General features: G+C 37.5%; 1 protein-coding gene across 1 annotated transcript in view; it reads left to right on the top strand.

The window, feature by feature from the left end:
* Nucleotides 1-23493, top strand: part of col27a1b (collagen, type XXVII, alpha 1b) — a 189896-nt gene that overhangs the window by 65144 nt on the left and 101259 nt on the right. The window contains exon 8 of the mRNA XM_056458734.1: nt 18433-18477. Coding sequence (XP_056314709.1) covers nt 18433-18477 — 45 coding nt within the window. The remainder of the gene's footprint in view (nt 1-18432; nt 18478-23493) is intronic.

Raw genomic sequence — 23493 nt, 5'->3', positions numbered from 1 at the left:
CGCTATACAAATAAACTTGAATTAAATTGAATTGAATCTATGCTGCCGTCACAATATTCGATCAGAAGAAGGCTATCTCAGGAAACAGCAAGTGAAGCAGATTTTGAATTGGGATGTCCCTCAATGCCTTCCTACTTTGGAAAGCTGCCCTCGAATGTTTTAGAGCTTTGGACGCTGCCATAGTCATATTTCCAAGGAACATATACACTGTCTACACCGCTGAGATGAAATTGACTTTGCCAGGTCCCTGCACTAACACTTTCTGCCAGCCTGCTGTAATCTGTCTAATGCCAAATTGCAAAGACGTCTATACTCACTTTCTCCAAATGGGAAAGTGTGCTGTTAAGCTTCTAAGAAACTTTCGCAGATGAAGCAGGGTGACATTTTCAATCGGGTTCAAGAATTTGGCATCCAGTACATTGGCATATACAAGCATTTTTGTGCTATTGAGTAGCAGACACACAACACACACAAAGAGACCTATATATACTTGTCATTTTACATCAGTATATGCAGTTGAAGTGAGTATTATTAGCCTTCCTGTTAAATTTTTATTATTTTATAGTTTTTTCCAATTTCTGTTTAACGGAGAAAATGTTTTATAAACACATTTGTAATCATGATAGTTTTAATAACTCATTTCTATTAACTGATTTCTTTTATCTTTGCCATGATGACAGTACATAATATTTTACTAGAATTTTTTTCAAGAGACTAGTTTCAGCTTAAAGTGACATTTAAAGGCTTAATTAGGTTAATTAGATTAACTATACAAATTAACACAGACTTATAAGCCCTATATACACTTCTGGAGATTGCGACTTATGTAGCCAAAGGTACGAATGGCTGCATTTCATCTTTAAAATGAACGATACGAAGCGGTATGATGCCTTTCCTTTTCACGCTTATCAGCTGATCGCTTACCTCCGTGTGGACTACTTTCTAGCTGTTACCAGTTTGTCAAGTGGCTTGCTGCATATGTTGGCAAATTTAAGATGCAGAGGGGAGTTGACCTCAACGACAGGGTTCGAGTCTGGCGAAGAACGGTTCCAGAAAGAGGGTAAGACAAAAACAGAATCCAAAAAATAAAATAAACAAGTAAATAACAGGATGAGAATGTGGTAAAATCTGAAAATGTGGTAAAAATCAGGTGGCCCCGAGGGCTTTTTTTCTGGATTGCTTTTTAAAACACTGTCGGTTGGGTTTAGGGAAGTGGGTAATTGTAAGTGGCGCTGGGTAATCAGTGCTTTTGAAAACACAATTGGTTGAGTTTAGGGAAGGAGGAGGGTGGGTGGGTCAGTCAGTCAGTCGGTCAGTCAGTCGTTCGACAGTGGCCTCTGGTGGATTCGCCGAAAACAAAAACTGCAAAGCTCTTAAGATGTATTTGGCTGTCTCCAGAAATGTATATAGCAGTACGTTTTCAAAAGAAGACTGGGTTGATTCAAGTCATTGTAAAGACCTTTTTCTTCGTTGCTGCAGGGAGGGCACCATAGGGCGTAGCGTCATAGATGCTTAGAACTTCCATTTACAGCATCATAGATGCTTAGAACTTCCATTTACAGCATTTACAACTGGTAAATCTTGATCCGAAAATGGTTGTCAATTCCGCTTTGAGTGTTTTTGTGATCCACAACTTTGATTTTGAAAGGTGTGTGTTAGGCCGTCTCAGATGCGGTTCAAGCGCAAGTGAAAAACTTTATTCTAATTCAGTGTCGGCCATCAGATCAGATGCTGAAATACACCGTCAGTGTTCCCGACCTGTCAGCTGTTTTACTGTACTCAGCAGCTCTTCAATGTACATGCACGCAATAGATCACTGCATTATAGAGCAAACCATATTACTGGCATAAAACTTAACAGGTATGTAACGAAACCATGCAATTTTCCAAAAATAAAAGTACATGACTAATACTCTGCTGGCTGATTTGCATGTTGATTCTAATCAGGAGCTGTTTATGTTTTATTTAGTTAATTTGAATTGTGTAGTATTTACCATGGTGTTTTTCTGTTATTTCAAAATGTCGTTTTATTTTCACTTTGTGCCATTCTTTCAATCAGTGTGTTAGTGGGACATTTTGGTGAATTACATTTGTTTGGGTTAGTTATATATTTAAAAAAAGAGAGAAAAACACGTTAGCGATACTTAAATGACAATACTCTATTTCAAGAGTTCACACTTAGCTGATGATTCATCAATAGCTTGTTTGGCATGCTGTCCCGGGAGAGAGCCCCGAGCTCAAGGGATCCTCGAGCCCGGGGCTTCCTCCCGTTTGCAGAGCGAGAGGGGAGCCTGAGCTCGGTGGATCTCAGAACTCCCCGTCTGCAGTAGCTAAGGGAACCCGTGAGGAAAAGCAAGGGGGCTAGACGAATGTTTCATTGTTATGCATGATGTATATTTTTTGGATGGTGGGAGGAAACCGGAGAACCCGGGGAAAACCCACGCGGACACGGGGAGAACATACAAACTCCTCACAGAAACACCTACTGACCTGGCAGGACCAGGGTTGGCAGTGTTCTTGCTGTGGGGCTAACAGTGCTAACCACTGGGCCTCCGTGCCGCCCGATCTAAGGTGAAGGAGGAGAATGGGGAGGAAGGGGGGTTTCTTCCAGACGAAGATAAGGTGGACTGAAAACTGTGGTTATTTATAGTAGCTTATGGCTCATATGATTGGATGATACTGATTAGCTTAATACGAGACCAGCTGCAATAAATCATAAGCACGTGATCCTCCCGAAATTAGTTTATTAATAAACTTCACTTAAATGGCATAAGATGCCGTTTGATGGTAAGGGTAAATGACTGGCAAAATGTTGTTTTTCATTCCTATTAGATCGCATTATTTAAATGATCAGTCCAGGGGGTGGCGCTGATCGACAGAAGTATTATTTCAAAGACGTCAAAAGCACGTACAACAGATTAAAACTATCGTTTCAAAGCTGTCCGACTGTGACTGTTTACACACATCCACTGCCGACCAGAAGGTCTTAGCATCCTCCTTACGCATACACGCAAAGCATAATGGGTAGTTTTGCATTCTAACAAAAAGGTCTATTGCAATGATTTGTTCTGTAGACAATCGAATAAAAATAGTGCTTAAGGGGGCTTATAATATTGACCTTAAAATGGACATAAAAATGTAAAACTGCTTTTATTCTAGCCCAAATAAAACAAATGAGACTTTATCCAGAAGAAAATATATTATTGGAAATACTCTGAAAATTTCCTTACTCTGTTAAACATCATTTGGGAATACTTGAATTTTGAAAGTTTACTGGTGGGCTAATAAGTTTTACTTCAACTGTATATACGTATATTTTCAGAATCAGAAGTGTTTGTTAGAACATTTGCGCATCTAAACATCATCCCTGAAACATAAAGAAATAAAAATGACCTGGCGTTTTCTCTGCCTCCATGTGTTTCCAATCACACAGCAACAGATATAAAGAAAAAAAATATTAGAAGCTGGTGGAAAAATAGTTGCAGACATTACTTGCGCTAAATTACCACTGGCTGCAAACCAGACAGTTATTCCATCCATGGGCCATGTCCTTGACAAAATCATGTAACAATAAAACAAATGAGGAAAAAAAAGAAGCAGTACTCGAGTGTACTGTAAAGTAACACATGCAACGTAGATAAAATGACACATTCGCTCAAATGTGCAGGTAAAGCTGAGTTATGCTTTTAATTATAATGAAATACTGTTCCATGTACAGTCCTTCAATCCTTTCCCACTCATAGCTTTGGGACTGTCTGCAGATGTGGACTCTGGCACTGCTGGACGGTGTGCTGTAACAGGACGAGCGTAGGCTACTAACGTCTGCCTGGAGATTGTTCTGCTCCACCCCTTCACTGGGACTCTTTTGGCAGCAATCTTCCATCCATATTTGTTGCTAAGTTTACAGAGCCGAGCTGTGAACAGAACAGCGAAACGTTGCATGCCATATACACATACACAGTCCGAATTATTAGCTCTCCTGTGAATTGTGACATTCAACAGAGGAAGGAATTTTTCACAGTATTTCCTATAATATTTTTTCTTCTGGAGAAAGTCTGATTTGTTTTATTTCGGCTAGAATAAAAGCTTTTTTTATTTTTTTGAAACCATTTTAAGGTTAATATTATGGCCCATTTCCACCAAGTGGTACAGTACGGTTCGATTCGGTATGCTTTTATCGCCATTTCCACTGTCAAAAGGTACCAAAAAGCGAACCATACCACACCACTTTGGGGGTACACTTTGCAGAGGGTACCTAGCATGACAAAAGGGTACCAAAAGGTGGAGCTTGACGCGCAGCTGAAGGCTAATGGTTTACAGAGATACGTCCACGAGTCAGGAAAATGAAAACAAAGGAAGCGCCGATTTTAAATACATAGCCGAGACATTAAATCACAATAATATATACATATAATAACAAGCCATGGTCGACCCAAGCTCAAAAAAACCTTGTCGTCGTCTTGATGAACAGCCACAAAGCCAAGAAGAACAAAATCTACCATTTCCTGTTGTTATTTTACAAGTCCATCTAAAAGTACAAGCGGTTTCGCTTTCTCCAAAGCTCGCGATCGCTTTGGGTGCACGCAAACGAATATTTTTGCAGCACAAACGGAGCACAAACAAATGAAACTATTTTGCTGACATTTTGTGTTGGTTGGCCAACTCAACGAAGGTCTTCTAGAGCTGATGATAATTGCGTGCACGTGATTACTGAAGTGCTTCTGACATCCTTTTAGAAACGGACAAACACGAGAGTGAAGCCAGAAAAAACAAAGGAGCAAATGATTCTTTCAGCAACCTAAAACATGAACAAACTGCCATGTTTAACTATTATCATCACCTTTTGGACTATTATGAACTCTGAATGACGGAATTACTCTCTAACAGAGGTTACATGTGCTGGTGAAGATTAAAGACACAGATGAGAGGTCTGCTTGGTTGTTGTTTTTGAACACAAATAAGGACTAAATGTATGTTGCGTGTAGTTTTTCAGTAATTGGTAACATATTAGAGACTGTAAGGGTCTGTATGTGTTCATATGCTGCATTTATTTATTTATTTTACATAATCACAGACGTTACAGTAAACTATTTCGCATTGATCTGCAGTTATTATCAAATCCTGTTCACAGAAAGGTTAGTAATGAACATTTATACACAAGTATTTATGTGTATAAAGCATCTGTTTTGTGAGAAGTGCTTCTCATATGATATGTGAACGACCCGTACAGCTTTACTGTAGACATTTACTGTAGACGTCTAAAACTTTCTGTCATACACCACGCCCACCAAAAGGCTACCCTTTTAGCAGTGGAATCGCATATGTGTATAATATTGTGATGTAATGTAACCAATAGCATTCAGCTGCGCATCTAGCTTCACCTTTTAGTACCCTTTTGTTGTGCTAGGTACCCTTTAGAAAGGGTACCCAAAAAGTGATATGTTACGGTTCGCTTTTTGGTACTATTTGACAGTGGAAACAGGCATAATAGCGTACCGTACCGTATTGTATCACTAAGTGTAAGCGGGCCATAAAGCAATATTTTTACTACAGAACAAACCATTGTTATACAATGATTCGCCTAAATACCCTAACTTGCCTAATTAACCTACTGTAGGTAAGCCTTTAAACTTTAAGCTGAATACTAGTATCCTGAAAAACTTCTAGTCAAATATTATGTACTGTCATCATGGCAAAGATAAAAAGAAATCAGCTATTGGAAATGAGTTATTAAAACTATTATGTTTAGAAATGTGTTGAAAATGTTCTTCTTTCCACTAAACAGAAATTGGGGGAAAATATACAGTGGGGCTAATAATTCATGAGGGTTAATAATTCTGCCTTTAACTGTGCTTTAGAGGATTTTCTGCGATGTGTCCTGAAGTGATTTCGGTAGAGCTGACTCTACATCATTCGTCATTACAAGCTCCAGATTCCTTTCTTGTTACTCATATTCCCACACTCAGCTGCTCTTATGCACAGTGTTCTTATCTTAGTTCTCAGACATAGTGGAAACAGTTTTTGTGTTTTCAAAGCAAAGCATCGGAGTAACAGTAATATGATCGCTTATAATTGGGTAATATTTTAGCTGTGTTCACTTTGTCAGCGCAACTGACAACAATATGACAACCTTTCTCCCACAAAACATACCATAATGCAGAGCAAGGAAAAATGTAGGAAACATTTTGTAAACATTAAAATAATTACTTAACTTAAAGGGGAGCTATTATGCAAAAAATACTTTCATAAGGGGTTTAAACACAGTTGTGTGGCCACAGTCTGTGAATATAACCAGCTTCTAATGGTAAAAAATGTATTAATTTTATTTTTCATAATCACACTTCATAAAAACAGTCTGTAGAAACACTTTGATTGACATTCTCCCTTTGTGCGTGTCATTAGAGAGGGAAAGCCCCGCCCACTAGTGACAATCTCTGCCTCATTAGCATAGGACATCAGTCTTGTTTTTGAATCTGCAACTATACCGACACACAGGCATTTATAGCTCCAGCCTCTTTTGAAAAGAGCACAATCTCTTTTGAATTTAAAGCTAATTTTACTACTAAACAAATGCAGTCAACACATTGATCACTTCACGTACTACTAAGGAATGTAGCAATAACAGATATTTTAACAGATGAATACGTCCTCAGCACACAGATACCTGCTCAAGTCAGGCATTTTTCGTGGTTACATGCTCATTTTGGTTATCAGATGTCTAGACAAGAAGGTCGCTGGTTTGAGCATCTGCTGGGTCAGTTTGCGTTTCTGTGTGGAGTTTGCATGTTCTCCCCTGTGTTCGCGTGGGTGCTCTGGTTTCCTCCACAGTCCAACGACATGTGATATAGGTGAATTGGGTAGGCTAAATTATCCGTAGTGTATGCATGTGAGTGAGTGTGTGTGGTTATTTCCCAGTGATGGGTTGTGGCTGGAAGGGCATCCGTTGCGTAAATATGTGCTGGATAAGTTGGCGGTTCATTACGCGGTGGCGACCCCTGTTGAATAAAGGGACTAAGCCAAAAAGAAAATGAATGAATGAATAAGGCTCAAAAGAAGAACTTGATAGGTGGTGGTCTATCTCTGCTTCCTTCTACTCCCCCTTTGTGCCTTCTTATATATAATTCGCAACAGTGCTCAACTCACAAACACTCACACGACAGCCATAATATCCACTTATTTAAATGTCTTCCTGTCTCCTTGTGTTGATATGTTCACTATGTATGTATCCTGAGCTCCTGTAAACCACAAAAAAAAATTCCTTGCGCTTGCGACTAAAGCTCATTCTCATTCTGAGAGACAACAAAAGCTCCGCCATGTGGTAAAATTATGTGGCAGAGTTCAATCTAAAATCCTAGCAGAACTGAAAGGAAATGATCATAATATTTGGGTCTTTAAGCATTGGCTGGAAATAAATCTTAGGGATAAGACTGCTATAAAACAGCTAACATCAAGTACTTGCCGTTAAAATCACACCTATTTTTGTATTTTGGACTGTTTAAAAAAACACTATTCCCTGCCACCTGTCGCAGCAATTGGAATATGTTCCTTTAACATCAACAATATGACCACATCTGTTACCGAATATCCGTCTCGTTGATGTCCTTGCTTGTAATAGCATAATTATATTCAACTTTATTCTCTGCTAATCCCTGTCACCGATTTACTGAATGAGAGGGGAACAGGGCCAGCTTCTGCAAGGAAAGAAACTCTTTTGCTTTTACTCAGCCAGAGGTGAATGTCCGTTTGGGAGGAAGACTGAGACTTTGGCAAAGACTGAGAAATGAAACTAGAACAAGCTGTGTTTTCTGGAATTGCAGGCGTCCATTCATATTTACCTGGAAGAGCGTCAGTGTCTGCAATAGTTTCATGAAGTGACACTCTCGGGTCAAGAGCGGAAAATATATATTAGTCCCTTTAGCTGCAGCTGAAGTTGACATAGGAAAACAGCACATAACAGTCAGAAAGAGTCTGGAGGAGAATCGTGAAGAGAATAATGTAGACTCCTACTGAAGGTGCTGTATGTAAGTTTTTGACTCAACTAAAACATAAAAATACCATGATATGTTTGCAGATATTTAAGAAACATACTAAGTGAAATTCTTGTTTATCTGAAAAACAATGCTGAAGTCAGATATTCTGCTTTGAAAATGTGCTGGAACGCTGTCTTTGTTTTGGTTCTTTTAACCCGCCCACTGCCACTTTAGCCAATTATATTTCAGCACCCTGGGTTGCCTTGATGGAAAACCGTGTATTTTATTCATTCATTCAGAAAGGCTCTCGAAGCAACCTCTGATCTCTGGTAGACAGTAGCAGCCTCCAAAATGAGATGCGGATTCAGAGTTCCACATGAGGTTATTAATTAGCAAATAAGCAATAATAATCTAGTTATTATATATATATATATATATATATATATATATATATATATATATATATTATTTGCTAACAATATATTAGCAAATAATAATATAATAATATAATAATATAAATATAATATAATAATATAAATATTACGAGCATAAACATTAGGTGAGCAGGTTGCATTGTAACTTGTCCTACTTGTCCTAACAACACGCTACATGATGAGACTTGCAGTGATAAGCAATTTAGCTATTTGCACCATATGAAACATGGCAAAAATTTAAACACAGCCATTCAGAAGCACAGAATAGTGCACTCACTCATGACATGCTAAGATTTATAATCTAATTAATACATATTAAACTTCTTTAACATTATTAAATCACCGATGTGCATACCTGCCAACACTCATGCTTTTCCCGGGAATCTCCCGTATTTCACACCCATCTCCCATTTTGTTCTGTCTCCCGGAAAACTCCCTAAATGTAAACCCCCCCCAGTCCTCAGCTTTTTGGTACAGTATATAATGTAAAGTGTATATATGATGTAAAGTGGCATTCAAACTCACATTATTAGCATTTAACACTGAATAAAGCACATGAGGTGTACCTGAGGTGATCACTGTTTATCCTGTTGTTCAGCTGTGCAAAATAGAAGCTGTTTCTTATATATCAATTCGAGGTGTTGGTTAGAACAAAAACTCCTTTTAATATGGAACATAGTCCCTCTATCGCAGTCGTTTCTTTAATTTAGAAGACGAAATAAAGTCAGACTCGCTCCTCAATCTGGCAACCAGCGCTTGTTTTGATACCTAGTTCAGCCACTGGGTGTCAAACTTACATACTGCACCTTTAACTATCTATGTTTTAGACGAAAACTGTAAGTCTTTTATTTTTATTTAATTGATGTTGGTAATTTATTCCACATAATTGTGCTAGTCTATTAAAAAAATAATAAAACAATTCTTCCCTTACCTAAAGGGGTAGTTGCCCCAAACATTACATTTTACTAAAGACATTCTGAAGAAAGCTGAAAAATTCTAACCATCGAGTTCCATAGTAGGAAAAACAAATATTATTCAAGTCAGTGGTTACAGGTTTTCAGCTTTCTTTGTGTTCAACAGAATCAACCCTCAACCTAATAGTTTTGACCTTAAAATGGTTTATAAAAAATTAAAAACTGCTTTTATTCTTGCCAAAATCAAACAAATAAGACTTATTCCAGAAGAAAAAATATTATCAGACATACTGTGAAAATTTCCTTGCTCTGTTAAACATATTTTGTCAACATTATTAGCCCCTTTAAGCTATATTTTTGTTCGATAGTCTACAGAACAAACCATCGTTAAACAATAACTTCCCTAATTACCCTAGCTTGCCTAGTAAATGCCTTTAAATATCACTTTAAGCTGTATAGAAGTGTCTTGAAAAATATCTAGTCAAACATTATTTACTGTCATCATGGCAAAGATCAAATTAATCAGTTATTAGAAATGAGTCATTAAAACTATTATGTTTATAAATGAGTTGAAAAAATCTTCTCTCCATTAAAAAGAAATTGGGAAAAAAATAAACAGGGAGGCTAATAATTCAGGGGGACCAATGATTCAGACTTCAACTCTCTCTCTCTCTCTCTCTCTCTCTCTCTCTCTCTCTCTCTCTCTCTCTCTCTCTCTCTCTCTCTCTCTCTCTCTCTCTCTCTCTCTCTCTCTCTCTCTCTCTCTCTCTGTATGTGTGTGTATATATATATATATATATATATATATATATATATATATATATATATATATATATATATATATATATATATATATATATATATATATATACATATATACATATATATATATATATATATATATATATATATATATATATATACATATATATATATACATATATATATATATATGTACACATATATATATATATATATATATATATATATATATATATATATATATATATATATATATATATATATATATATATATATATATATATATATATATATATATATATATACATGTGTATATATATTGTTATTGTTAATATTATTATTAATATTATTAATATTATTATTATTATTATTAAAAGTTTTCTTTCATAACTTTAAAATTAGTTAAAATAAGTTGCTTTATAATACAACCACATTAATGCATAAGCGCAGTTTCGGTATCCAAATACACTTTGATGCTACTGTATATGATTTAGAGCAAATGCTCTGCCCGCAGCTACTGTGCCAAAGCCAACTGTTCCATCATCAGTTTTCTGTGTTTATCTGTGCCTTCTGGGGCAAATCTCTTTACAAAACACTGCTCGCAGCAACCTAATTAGTCTGGACTCTTCAAAGTAAACAAGACAAATCATAGCCTGGCACAAGCGATCAAAGACAGGTTAAATGCATACACACGGGCCTGTGATCTCCACACTGGAACCAAGTGCTCTGCTCTGGAGGACAATGAACAATGCCTTTCTTCCACTTATAGTATGGAAATATATTGCACAAGGCAAGGGAAGTCCCGAATGTGGAACTAAAGAGAGTCAGAGTAGGAAGGAGGGCCAGTCTTCATCACCATGAAAAAGAATCTTGCCAATGGTGCTTATGCTTTTTTTGCCACGCATAAACAGAGAGCAAATAAATCCCAGATGTTTGAGCCAAAGGGACTGCAATAAGGAAGCAATTGTTTCTAGTCTGACTTTGCGTATGATGGTGTACGTTATGTGTGTGGTGGACTTTTCAGTTCAGAAGATCAAATCTCCCTTAGGTGTTTGGGCAATGGACTTTGTCGTAATGTTTATATTTTCATCCATTTAAAAGCATGTGGAAGACTAGGTTAGGGGTCATTCGCAGAGAATATGGTTTCAGGGTTAAAAAGGTGAAACCAAAAAACACAACTTTTTTTTGAGCTCAGAGTTTTTAGAAGAGACATAAACACATCTTGTTTGTACTTACATAGACAAACAATGGAAAACTAGTGCAGTGGAATGGAAAAAATGCATTCTGTTAAAGCAACAGAAGAAATCAGACCTAGAAAAGAGCAACAATATGTTGGCGCTAGTTCCAGTTAATCCAGCACTATCCATGTCACAGAAAACAAATTGTAAAATTCTATTATAAATGGGTCAAGTTTGTATATTCTGGAGAAAAAAGATACCAATGTACTGATGTTGTAAATGAAGTTCAATTTATTGAGCAGAAAGATTGCTTTTCTTTATAATGGGGCGTTCACACCAGAACATTTTGAGTTTACTCGCTTCATTTGGACATCAAATTCCCTTCGTGCGTCATATTCACTTTACAATAGATTCGAATTCATGTAATCGGCGGCATCTGTCTACCCTGAGACTGCAGTTTCGTTTAGTTAGTTAGTTTAAACGTTATTGTCCTTTCTGCTTGCCACAGAAAGGAAATGTGTCTTTAACACTATATTTAAGACAACAATTGCATACATACAACAATCACACAATAACAACACTCATCAAGACGACAACATAAGTAAAAAATTTAAAAACCAAATATGCCCCATACAAATTCCTCCAGATCATTCTTGACAGCCACCACATTCACTTCAAACAGTGATCCGATTTAAGACAACAACTGCAATTGGGATAAATGACTTTTTATGAGCATTTCTGCAGGCTTTAGGAATTCTATACCTGCGTCCTGATGGTAGCATTTTAAAAGCTGAGTGATGGGGATGTGTGTTATCTTTAAAAATCGCAACTGCTGTTTTTTCCATAAAGAAAATGTTGATTATGACCAGTTATCTCATTTGCCTGATTGATAATTTACAATAAATTCTTCTTCTGTTTAAGTGTTGTGTTACCAAACCATGAAACAATATTATATGTGAGAACACTCTCTATTAAGTGAAGTTTATTTCTAAACAAATTTTGAGAGGATCACGTGATTATGATTGAACACGGCTGGTTTTGCAGTAACTATGTATGATCCACCAATCAGGCGATTCCTAACCCACTATAAAGATCCAGGGTTTCTCACTACAGTCATCCTCGATTTGAATAATCTCCCCTTCCACCCCTACTCCTCCACCTTTCCCTTCATAGGGCGGAACGGTGGCCCAGTGATTAACACTGTTGCCTCACAGCAAGAACCTCACCGGTTCTAGTCCTTTAACATGCCGGCTGTTGTTTCTGTGCGAAGTTAGCATGGTCTTCCCGTGCTCGCGTGGGTTTCCCCCGGGTTCTCCAGTTTCCTTCCACATTCCAAAAACATGCACTACAAGTTAATTGATCAATCTAGGTTTAGCACTACAGTCAAACTCTCATCCAGCAGCATATCTCTTCAAAGCAATCATTTTCTGTAATCAGCTCTTGTCAAAAAGGGGGAGTTCTCAAGATCTAACTGAGCTCAAAGCCTCCACTCGCCCTGCAAACGGGAGGGAGCCCAGGGCTTAAGGACCTTTTGAGCTCAGGGCTATCTCCCGGGACAGCATGCCAAACTTGCTTATAATCAATCATCAGCTAAGTGTGAACTCTTGAATGATATTTATGCCATGTTTAAAGTCTGTGTACTAACATTAAAACTTCTCAACTTGCGGAGGAGACTGAGGCACTGAGTTAGACACAGTGGCACAGAGTTAGACCTCTTTGCTGACTTCACACAGAAACAGCAACACGTGCGGCATGACATCATTTTGTTGCAGAGACGCTATTGGTTAAATGCCGGTAAAGTAGCACATGAAAGCAGCTTGAAGAGGAAAGAGCGAGTATGTCTGTGGTGTGAAGGTATTATAAAGTTGATGACGATAGCATTGCCATAGCAAACTGTGAGATATGTAAACTTGGTATTGCCTGCCGGGTATTTTAAGTTGAGTTGCTCTTTGTTTTTATATTAGATTTTTTTGTATATTGCACTATTATGTGTTGCACTAAAGTCCAAAAGTGAAAAACTGATGTTACTTATTACTTAATTGTTTAAGCTACCTCACAGAAGTGTGCTGTTTGTTAACAGAGTTTTTGAATGTAAACATGAGGTGAATTAAATTAAAATAAGGACCATCCTGGATCTGTTCCTTTGTTCTCCTTTATTCTTCGTTTAATGTATAAGGCTCGTACACACCAGGACGCTTTTCGTTTGTGTTTACCATCAGCGTTTTTCGAGATGTTTTTCCGGATTCAAACACAAGTGTTTTTCACTGGCGTCGAGCAGAAGAGTATGCAAAATCTCTCCTCCTTGACGTTAGATGGCGCTACACAACTTTAAGCTTCTGAAACCCGCTTGTAACACAGAAGAAGAAAACAGAAATTGACAGCTCTAGCGATGAAGAAATGATTTTTCATCACCAGTGCAATAAGCAGCTCCACATTCATATCGCCTCTGGGCATCTTCTTGAATGTGCGCTCGTATTGACAGTTTTGCGCTTGAGCGCCTCCAAGTGCTGTTTACTGTAACTTCAGCAGCTCCGTGCATGTGAACAAAAGTGGCAATCTGATTGGCTGAGAAGGTTTTGACGCGGCGGGTTTTTTTGTCAGCGTTTTTCGAGACGTTTTTCCGGATTTAAACCCAAGCGATTTTCACTGGCGTCAAGCAGAAGAGGTAAAAACCTTCTCCGCCAATCAGATTGCCACTTTTGGAAAACGCGAGCAAAAAGCGTCTCGGTGAGCATCGGTATCAGTCAAAAAAACCTGATCGTGACATTCCTTGTAAATGCTCCAAGTGCTGTTCACTGTAACTTCAGCAGCTCCGTACGCGTGAACAAAAGTGCCAATCTGATTGGCGGAGTAGGTTTTGACGTTGGTGTGCATTATCACATTGGTGCCATTTATTTAGTCACGAGGCATTAAACGTCGATGAAAAACGCGAGCAAAAAGCGTGTGTGTGTGCATCAGGATCGGTCAAAAAAGCCTGATCAGGAAATCCCTAGTAAAGGCTCGTACACACCAGGACGCTTTTCGTTTGGGTTTATCGTCAACATTTTTCGAGACGTTTTTCCAGATTCAAACACAAGTGATTTTCACTGGCGTCGAGTAGAAGAGTATGCAAAAATTATTAACAAAAGTGCCACACTGATTGGTAGAGAAAAAAACGAGCATGAGGCGTTTCTTTTAAAAGGATGCTTTTTACAGCTGCCATTTTGCGCGTTGGTGTGCACGATTACATTGCCGCCCTTTATTTAGTCACAGAACGGATGGTAAACGCTAGCAAAAGGCGTCCCGGTGTGTGAACGGGCCTTAACGTGTAATTTGTTTGCTTTGGTTGTCTCCATTTTAATTGTTTTATGATGATGTGATGGTGTTCTTTATCTGCCTGATTCTGATTTGACTTTCGTCTTCCTGCTGAACTGGGCGGGTTGTGTGACGTTTGATTCAGGGGACGTTCTGGGAGCAGGGTTTGTAATAATAATAATAATAATAATAATTATTATTATTATTATTATTATTTATTATTATATAGCGCCTTTAAAACGTAATTCTCAAAGAGCTTTATACAAACATGCACATCAATAACTGTGTGGTTTAGCTCAGCTACTAAATATGACCTCCAAAGACTACGTCGAATAGTTCGGACTGCTGAGCGAATCACTGGTACAACCCTTCCTACTCCCCAAGAACTGTACTTATCCAGAGCGAGCAGAAGGGCTGCCAAAATCACTCTGGACCCCTCACACCCAGCACACTGCCTCTTTGAACTTTTACCTTCTGGTCGACACTACAGAGCACTGCGCACCAGAACAGCCCGACACAGAAACAGTTTCTTCCCTCAGGCAATCCATCTCATGAACACTTGATGATAATAATTGTGGAACCAACATCACTACTTTCTATACACTTTTATACACATATACACTTATTTAACAACACACTTTACATGCCAATTTGCACATAACAGCTGCACATATAACATTGTATATAGTAATAAACATGTACATACACTTGTCAATCTGTATATTTGCCCTCACTACTTCTATTTTTAAAATATATTTATTATCTGTTTTTTGTCCTGTCTCTGTAATCCTGTTGCACTGTAGAAGCTTTGTCACAAAAACAAATTCCTTGTATGTGTGAACATACCTGGCAATAAAGCTCTTTCTGATTCTGATTCTGACAAAAAAAGACACAGATATAAAACAGTTTAGAATAACAGTAAAATTGAATCATTCAGGCTAAAACATTCAAAATTGATAAAACATTCAAATATCTAGAAACATAAACCAAAAATGCACACCTCATGAATAGGCAAGTGTAAAGTAGCGAGTTTTCAAGTATGATTTAAACAGTTTAAAAGATTCAGCGTATCTAATGTCATAAGGGAGAGAGTTCCAGAGCCTCGGAGCCAGAGATGCGAAAACCCGGTCACCCATAGAGCGCAGACGAGTGGAGGGGACTGTTAAAAGACCAGGTTCAGAGGAACTGAGGTCACGTGAAGGGAAATACCAAGTTAAGAGTTCAGACAGATAGTGTGGAGCCAAACCATGCAGGGCCTTGTATGTAAGAATGAGGATTTTAAAATCAATACGATATCTGACTGGTAGCCAATAGAGAGATTCCAAAACAGGAGTATTGTCGATCCTTGAGGTTTTTTAGGTTAAAATTTAACAGATGCATTCTGGGCACATGCGAGACTTTTTATCAAATATGGAAGTTTCGTTCCTAAAATCCCTAAAATGTATTTATGAAATTTAGACCTGGGTTACACTTGGGAAAAATCATTTTACAATGATAATAGTAGGATTTGAAACCTTAATTCAATCATTTTTAGCATTGTCTCTTATTTATCAGGGGGTGCCACAGTGAAATGAACCGCTAACTACTCCGGCATATGTTTTACGCAGCTGATGTCCTTCCAGCCTCAACCCAGTACTGGGAAACACCCATATGCTCTCACATTAACACACACACTCATACACTACGGCCAATTTACTGTATTCAAATCACCTAGCGCATGTGTTTGGACTGTGGGGGAAACCGGAGCACCCGGAGGAAACCCATGCCAACACAGGGAGAACATGCAAACTCCACACAGAAATGCCAACTGGCACAGTTGGGACTCCTACCAGCATCCTTCCTGCTGTGAGGCAACAGTGCTAACCACTGAGCCATTATGCTGCCCGGAAACTTTAGTACATTTTATTTTTCAGGTTGTTTTTGTCAAGGGAAAGAACAGCATTTATTTGTAGTGTTAATTAACTGCATTAAACAAATACTGTAGTTTCCACAACATTTATACAGTTGAAGTCAGAAATGTTAGCCTCCCCCCCAACCTCCATTACTCACTATGGACAGTGTACATTTTATTTCCGTGAGAGCAAACTCTTGCCATTGAATTTCCTTTCCTCATCTTGAATTGTAGTCAGTAGAAGTTTCCTCTCCATGATCCCAAAGGTTACTGCCAATTGCCCGGCCAAGACACATAACACCGCATGACTTTTCACTCACTGTGAAGGTGTCAATGATGTCTTCATTACATTTACAGTCCCTATAAATTTGAACAGGAGCAGAGGTTCCTGAAGCAATACCTCAGCATATAGATTATTCATTCACTTTTTCATTTTCTTTTCGGCTTAGTCCCTTTATTAATCAGGGGTTGCCACAGCGGAATGAACCGCCAACTTATCCAGCATATGTTTTATGCAGCGGATGCCCTCCAGCTGCAACCTATCACTGGGAAACACCCATACACTCTCATTCACACACATACTCTACGGACAATTTAGCCTACCCAATTCACCTTTAACACATTTCTTTGGACTGTGGGGGAACCCCATGCGAAGACGGGGAGAACAATCAAACTCCACACAGAATCGCCAACCTGCCCAACCGGGACTTGAACCAGCATCCTTTTTGCTGTGATGCGACAGTGTTAATCACTGAGCCACCATGCTGCATTCTGAAGGTTTAAAAAAATCTTAATATTGGGCGAATTAAGTTTTTAGTCATGCATATTACTTATAAAAATGGAGTTTTCATATATTTACAATAGGAAATTTACAAAGTACCTTCATAGAACATGATCTTTACTTATGAATATTTACTTATTATTATTATTATTATTATTATTATTATTATTATTATTATTATTATTATTATTTCCATAAACATTGACTTTTTGACTCATAAAATGTAAATTTGGCTATAATCTACACTGAAAAAAATGCTGGGTCCCACACAAGTCCTTCATGTTGTCACAACACAAATTAAGTTAATTTAATCATTTTTACAAATTTAAGTAGATTAAACATGAAGCAATTAAGTTGTTCCAAAAAACCTTAAGAATTGTGTTGTTTCAACTCAACAACAAGCAGCAAAAGTTGAAATTTGAAGTTATATTTTATCTCCAATATTTAAAGTTGCACACAAAAAAATTAAATAAATAAAAGACATCCCGAACGACTATCACAGTACAGCATGTTCTGTCTACGAGATATTTGTAATGAAGAAATTACAGTATTTAGTTGCATTATGTGGTAAACTCTCATAAAAACCGAATACCCGAAAAGGAATTGCTACCATACAGGGATAAAATGTTGTCTCTCCCTCATTTATGGGCTGATAAGACAGCTAATTTTCCTGTCCCCAGACAGTTTAAGCGTCTGCTCAGCCGTTAATGAGTTGGTATTAGTTCGGAAGTGGTTTGCTAGTTTTAGTGGAATCTGTTGATGTGCACTTTGAGACCCGTTACGTTTTTCCACATTTATTACTTTTCCATCCTTCCATCCTGGGAACATGTGTAAACCACTAGGATTGCACAAGCTGCTTTTACTTTGTTCCCGCAATGATCGAGTTCATTGGCAAACATTAAATGCAAAGGCAAATTTTCATTTCATCATGTCACAAAGAAAATGAGAATGACGTTACTTGTGTAATGAGAGTGTACTGTGAGCCTGTGATCGTTTAATAGCTGTTTGCTGTAAATTATTACGTTTCTCTGAAAAATGACAGAGATCATTGTCGATTTTCTGTTGGCTCTTTATGTGGAAACCCCCAGGAAATGACTAAGCACAAGTTTGAGAAGTGACTGCCAACTGTAAATGACCATCTCTTAACTATAAATGTAAGCGTTTATATGCTTTTGCAACACTCATTCCCTATTTTTTTTTTCTGTTTAGGGACAGAAAGGCCATCCTGGTCCCTCTGGCCACCCTGGAGACCAAGTAAGTTTCCATACATGTTTTTAAAGGAATTAATATCATTTAATTAACTATTAAAATGCATTTAGAGAACATTTGCGGATTAGAAATGTATATTTCTACTCTACCTGACAAGTCCCAGTTTTAGGAGCAACAAATAATAACTTGACTTCTAGTTGATCATGTAGAAAAGTGTCAGAAGGTAGATTTTTCTGATGAATCTTCTGTTGAACTGCATGCCAATCATCACAAATACTGCAGAAGACCTATTGGAACTCACATAGACCCAAGATTCTCTCAGCAATCAGTCAAGTTTGGTGAAGAAAAATTATGGTTTGGGGTTAAGATCAGTATGGGGGCGTGCGAGAGATCTGCAGAGTCAACAGCCTGAGGTATCAAGACATTTGTGCTGCCCATTACATTACAAACCACAGGAGAGGGCAAATTCTTCAGCAGGATAGCGTTCCTTAACATACTTAAGCCTACACATCAAAGTTCCTGAAAGCAAAGAAGGTCAAGGTGCTCCAGGATTGGCCAGCTCTGTCACCAGACATGAACATTATTAAGCATGTCTGGGGTAAGATGGAGGAGGCATTGAAGATGAATCCAAAGAATCTTGATGAACTTATTTTGAACTTAACTTTATTTGAGTCATTGCAGAGATGTATGGTTGCAGTCCTCCAAGCTTGTCCTAATTAAATTATTAAAAATCAAGGTATGATCATCTTTTATTTAGGTAAAATCTAGAGGCCTTTGCCTTTCATATAAGCCATTTCTGATACCAAATGATAAACTAGAAGTCAAGTTATTATTTGTTGTTCCTAAAACTTGGATAGTCTATGACAAGACTTTTGTCAGGTAGTGGACTTCCCAACGTCCAACTATTTCCATATGGATTGTCTTTCTTCCTTTGGAGAAATTAACTTATGTCCTCAACCAAAGACAGGACAAATTCAGGAGACTTTCAGAACCTCTCGAATCCTTCCTACACAAACTTTGACATTCTTATTTTAAGACAGTTCTGGCTTCAGTTTTTTTGTTTAACAAATACATTTGCACATTTTATTTATTTGGCAGTGCTTGGGGGTTTATTTGTTTGTCTGATTGTCTTTGTCTTGGTTTGTACTATTTGAAAATCATTAATAATAATAAAAAATGGATTTAGAGGAATTAATACAACATCCATATTTGAAGTACATTACTGGGATCATATTAAAGGTGCAGTAACAGTTGCACTGTGGGGTAAAAGTAGATCACCCCCACAAAAAAATTAAATTCTGCCATCATCTACACAACCTCCACAACAAAACTAAATATTATGAAGTATGTTGGAATCCAGCACCCTTCCATAGTGTTTTTGTTCTCACTATGAATGTCAGTGGTTGATTTTTTTCCAACGTTCTTCAGAATATCTTGTTTTGTGTTAAACAGAAGAAAGAAACTCATAAAACTTTTGAACCTCACGCGTGTTGTTAAATAAACAATGAGGAAATGTTCATTTTTGGAGTATAATTTACCACCGTTTTGTGGGACAAATCTGCAAACTTTAAAGAAAGAAGAATATAACATGGTTGATTAATTAGAAAAAGCCACTTTACCTATGCCACTTTGGTGTCAGATTCAAATGCTCTAGTGTGAACATGTACAGGGCTCAGCATAAATGAGTAGATCCCATTTTGAAAATGATTATTTTTATCCATTTCTCAGTGAATATAGGCAATGTATTTTGGTGCATTTAAGCAAAACAGATTTATTGAACAGATCTGTTTATTAAAATAATATTTTAGTCACCAAACATATTTAGAAATTGATAAATAATCCAATTAAATTCAAGCAAAATATTGCAAAACAATTACAACCTACAAAATTTCAACAAAATGTTTCCTTTTTTTCTCTTGATTTTCCCTTTCCCTTCTCTTTTTTAAAATTGTATTTAATATTTTTCTATAATACATAAATTTGGCTGTCCTAGTTTTTGAAGTTATTTTGTTAGATTGTAACACGTGGATGACGGAGACAACGTTAGGATCCAAGTGCAGGTTTATTCGGTAGTCAGGTAAACAAAGGTCAACATAGGTGCAAACAGGTGAATAAAGGCAAATCCAGAATCGTAGTCACTATAACAGGCGAGAGGTCAGAAGGCAGACAGTGAACATGTACAAACAGACAAACTTGGCAAGGGTCAAAACACGGAGAAACAAGACTAAGGAAACCGCATTGAATTGTCTTTTTACAGGTAAACAAGACTCGGCAATGTGAATGAGTGTGTGTGCTGCTTCAATGGTGTTTGTAATCAGTCCTTGACGATCCTCAGGTGGTGCGAGTGTAATCAGTAGAGACTTGGGGCAGGTGTGAGTATGTGTGTGGCATGACTGAATATGTAGTCCATTAATGGCAGAATTGTAGTCCATGTGTGTTTGTGTATGAGATCCAGCGATCTGGGAGTTATGATCGCTGGTGATCGTGACATAGATAAGCTCCAGATTTGGCTTCAGTACTGACTAATTTAATGTATATGCACAAATACAATATTGTATAGCTTCCTATTAAAATATGAATTTAAAAAGAGATTTGTGAGGGATGTACTTATACATGCTGAGCACTGTATATTTTTTTAAATACATCTTCATTATTTCCATATTTTATTCATGGGCTTTTATCAGAAATGTTTGCACATTATTTATGGCTACATGGACATTCATAGTTTCAGTCTGAATGAATTCAATGCTGATTGCATTAACACACTGTTTACATGAATGCTAAATAAAGGGATTGGGTTGATGTGCATATTTATATTTCACAAGCTTCGGATCGGATTTGATCTGACATGTCCACACAGCATGGATATTGGGTTTCCTGCTGTTTCAAGATGTGCATTCGAGCAAATCCGTCTGCTTATTTCCGTTGTTTTAAAAAGAAGACATTTATTTATCTGTTTTGGAAGACAATAAAGCTTCATGCCGCACTGTTTGTATTTATCAAGTGCGTAAAAATGCCCCACAATCAAAAGGCACCATTGCCATGAACCACTTTACAGACAGTGGAAGAGATTTGAAAATGCACAATAGTTATTTTGGATGATGATATGTTCAACAAGAACATAATGCCAACACAGGCTCGTTGTAAATAATAGGGGTTACCCAAACATTTCAGCCCATGACCCCTAAAATAACAATGACTTGCGAGCCCTCACTATCAGCAGAGGTGGTTGTAAATATACAAACGTTGTACGCAATGAAACACACACACACCAATGGGCAAAAAGCATATTGACAACAGCAAAAATGCAAGTCTAACAACCATTTAATATCTCATCTCATTTTCATCCGCTTATTGTATTAATAACATGTGTCTGAACCTCTGACATTATCAGGTAGGAACCATATATGAAAACACTCAACCTCCTTTAGTGGACTTTGCTATTCTAGGTACTACCGAAAGCCTTGAGTTTGGAGATCTTAAAGAGCGGGTGGGAATTAAGCGAGACAGAATGACTTGCGAGCCCTCACTATCAACAGAGGTGGTTGTAAATATAAAACGTTGTACGCAATGGCACACACACCAATGGGTAAAAAGCATATTGACAACAGCAAAAATGCAAGTCTAACAACCATATAATATCTCATCTCATTTTCATCCGATTGATGTATTAATAATAATACATGTTCAATGAAGTGCACTTGTGGTATTACGTGTTTCTTGTCCTCGAAGATCTCGCATGCACAAGTTATCCGTGTAATGTGGAGGAATGCATCTGAAGAGTTGAATTGAGCTGTATCTTACAGTTATGTGATGCACTGTGTATATGCTTTACTAAAAAGATGAGTTTTAAATCTTGTTTTAAACAGATAAAGTGTGTCTGAGCCTCTGACATTATCAGGAAGGAACCATATATGAAAACGCTCAACCTCCTTTAGTGGACTTTGCTATTCTAGGTACTACCGAAAGCCTTGAGTTTGGAGATCTTAAAAAGCGGGTGGGAATTAAGCGAGACAGAATGTTGGTTAGATAAACAGGAGCTAGACCAGGCATGGGCTTATTTGCATGTTGTTGTTGTTTTGTAACCGTTTACTCCTATTTTTTATTGTTTGTTAGTTATGGATAAAATATAGTAATTCAAAAAGTTTTAATTTATTGGATTTTTGGAAATCACCAAGCGACAAGGGATCAGGGAGTCCCAAACCCCACTTTAGGGAGTCCCAAACCCCACTTTAGGAACCACTGCTTTAGCCTACATTTTTCGTGAAACTGCAAAAACATTAAAATATACATTTGACTGCAGTTTGTAGGTAAAATGAACACTATGGGGCAATATAACGGCAACAACTTTTGTTCCTTTTCACACTAATAATATTTATAGGGACATTATTTAGGGAATATAGGGCAATGTAAACTCAAGGTAAACTATGAGGTCGCAGTGCACTTTTCACTTACGTTTGCTTTTAAAAACACTATTGGTTGTGATTAGGAAAATGTTTAAGGAAATGGTTTAATATGGGAGCTGTACAACAAGCCCTACCTTCTCATGGACGTCATGGGCTCCATTTTAATTATTCTCTTAATGAGTTATGGGTGTGTTTTGAGCATAATGTGCAATAAACCAATTAGAGTCTCATCTCCTGTTTCCAAGAGTCAGTTGCGTCGCGCCGTGGTGCATTTGCTATTTACATGGCGGACTTTGTAAGTAGAAAAACTGAACGCTTCACTAGCAAGAAAACAGTTAAACAGACCATCTGCAGTGCAAGGATAATGAACGAGCCTCCGCCTTTCGGCCTCTTTACTTTCTCTTTAGTTTACCTTTTCTCTTTACTCTTTTACTTTCATGGATAAGGAAACGGTGTTGTACGCACTCCACTAAAGAGATCCATTACCCTACGTGTTTCATTTAATTTGTTACACGCAAAGATTTGTTTCAAAACTATTTCTAAATTCAGTTCCAAGTTCCAAATAAAGAATAAATGAACAACAATAACAAAGTGTGGTAAAAAACATATATCCAAACACACTCCCTATTCTTATGCCCCATATGTTGATGCATAC

Source organism: Danio aesculapii, chromosome 5, assembly GCF_903798145.1.
Source record: "Danio aesculapii chromosome 5, fDanAes4.1, whole genome shotgun sequence".
NCBI classification, from domain to species: domain Eukaryota; kingdom Metazoa; phylum Chordata; class Actinopteri; order Cypriniformes; family Danionidae; genus Danio; species Danio aesculapii.
The sequence above is the reverse complement of the archived record's forward strand: the minus strand, read 5'-3'. Positions and strand labels throughout refer to the sequence as shown.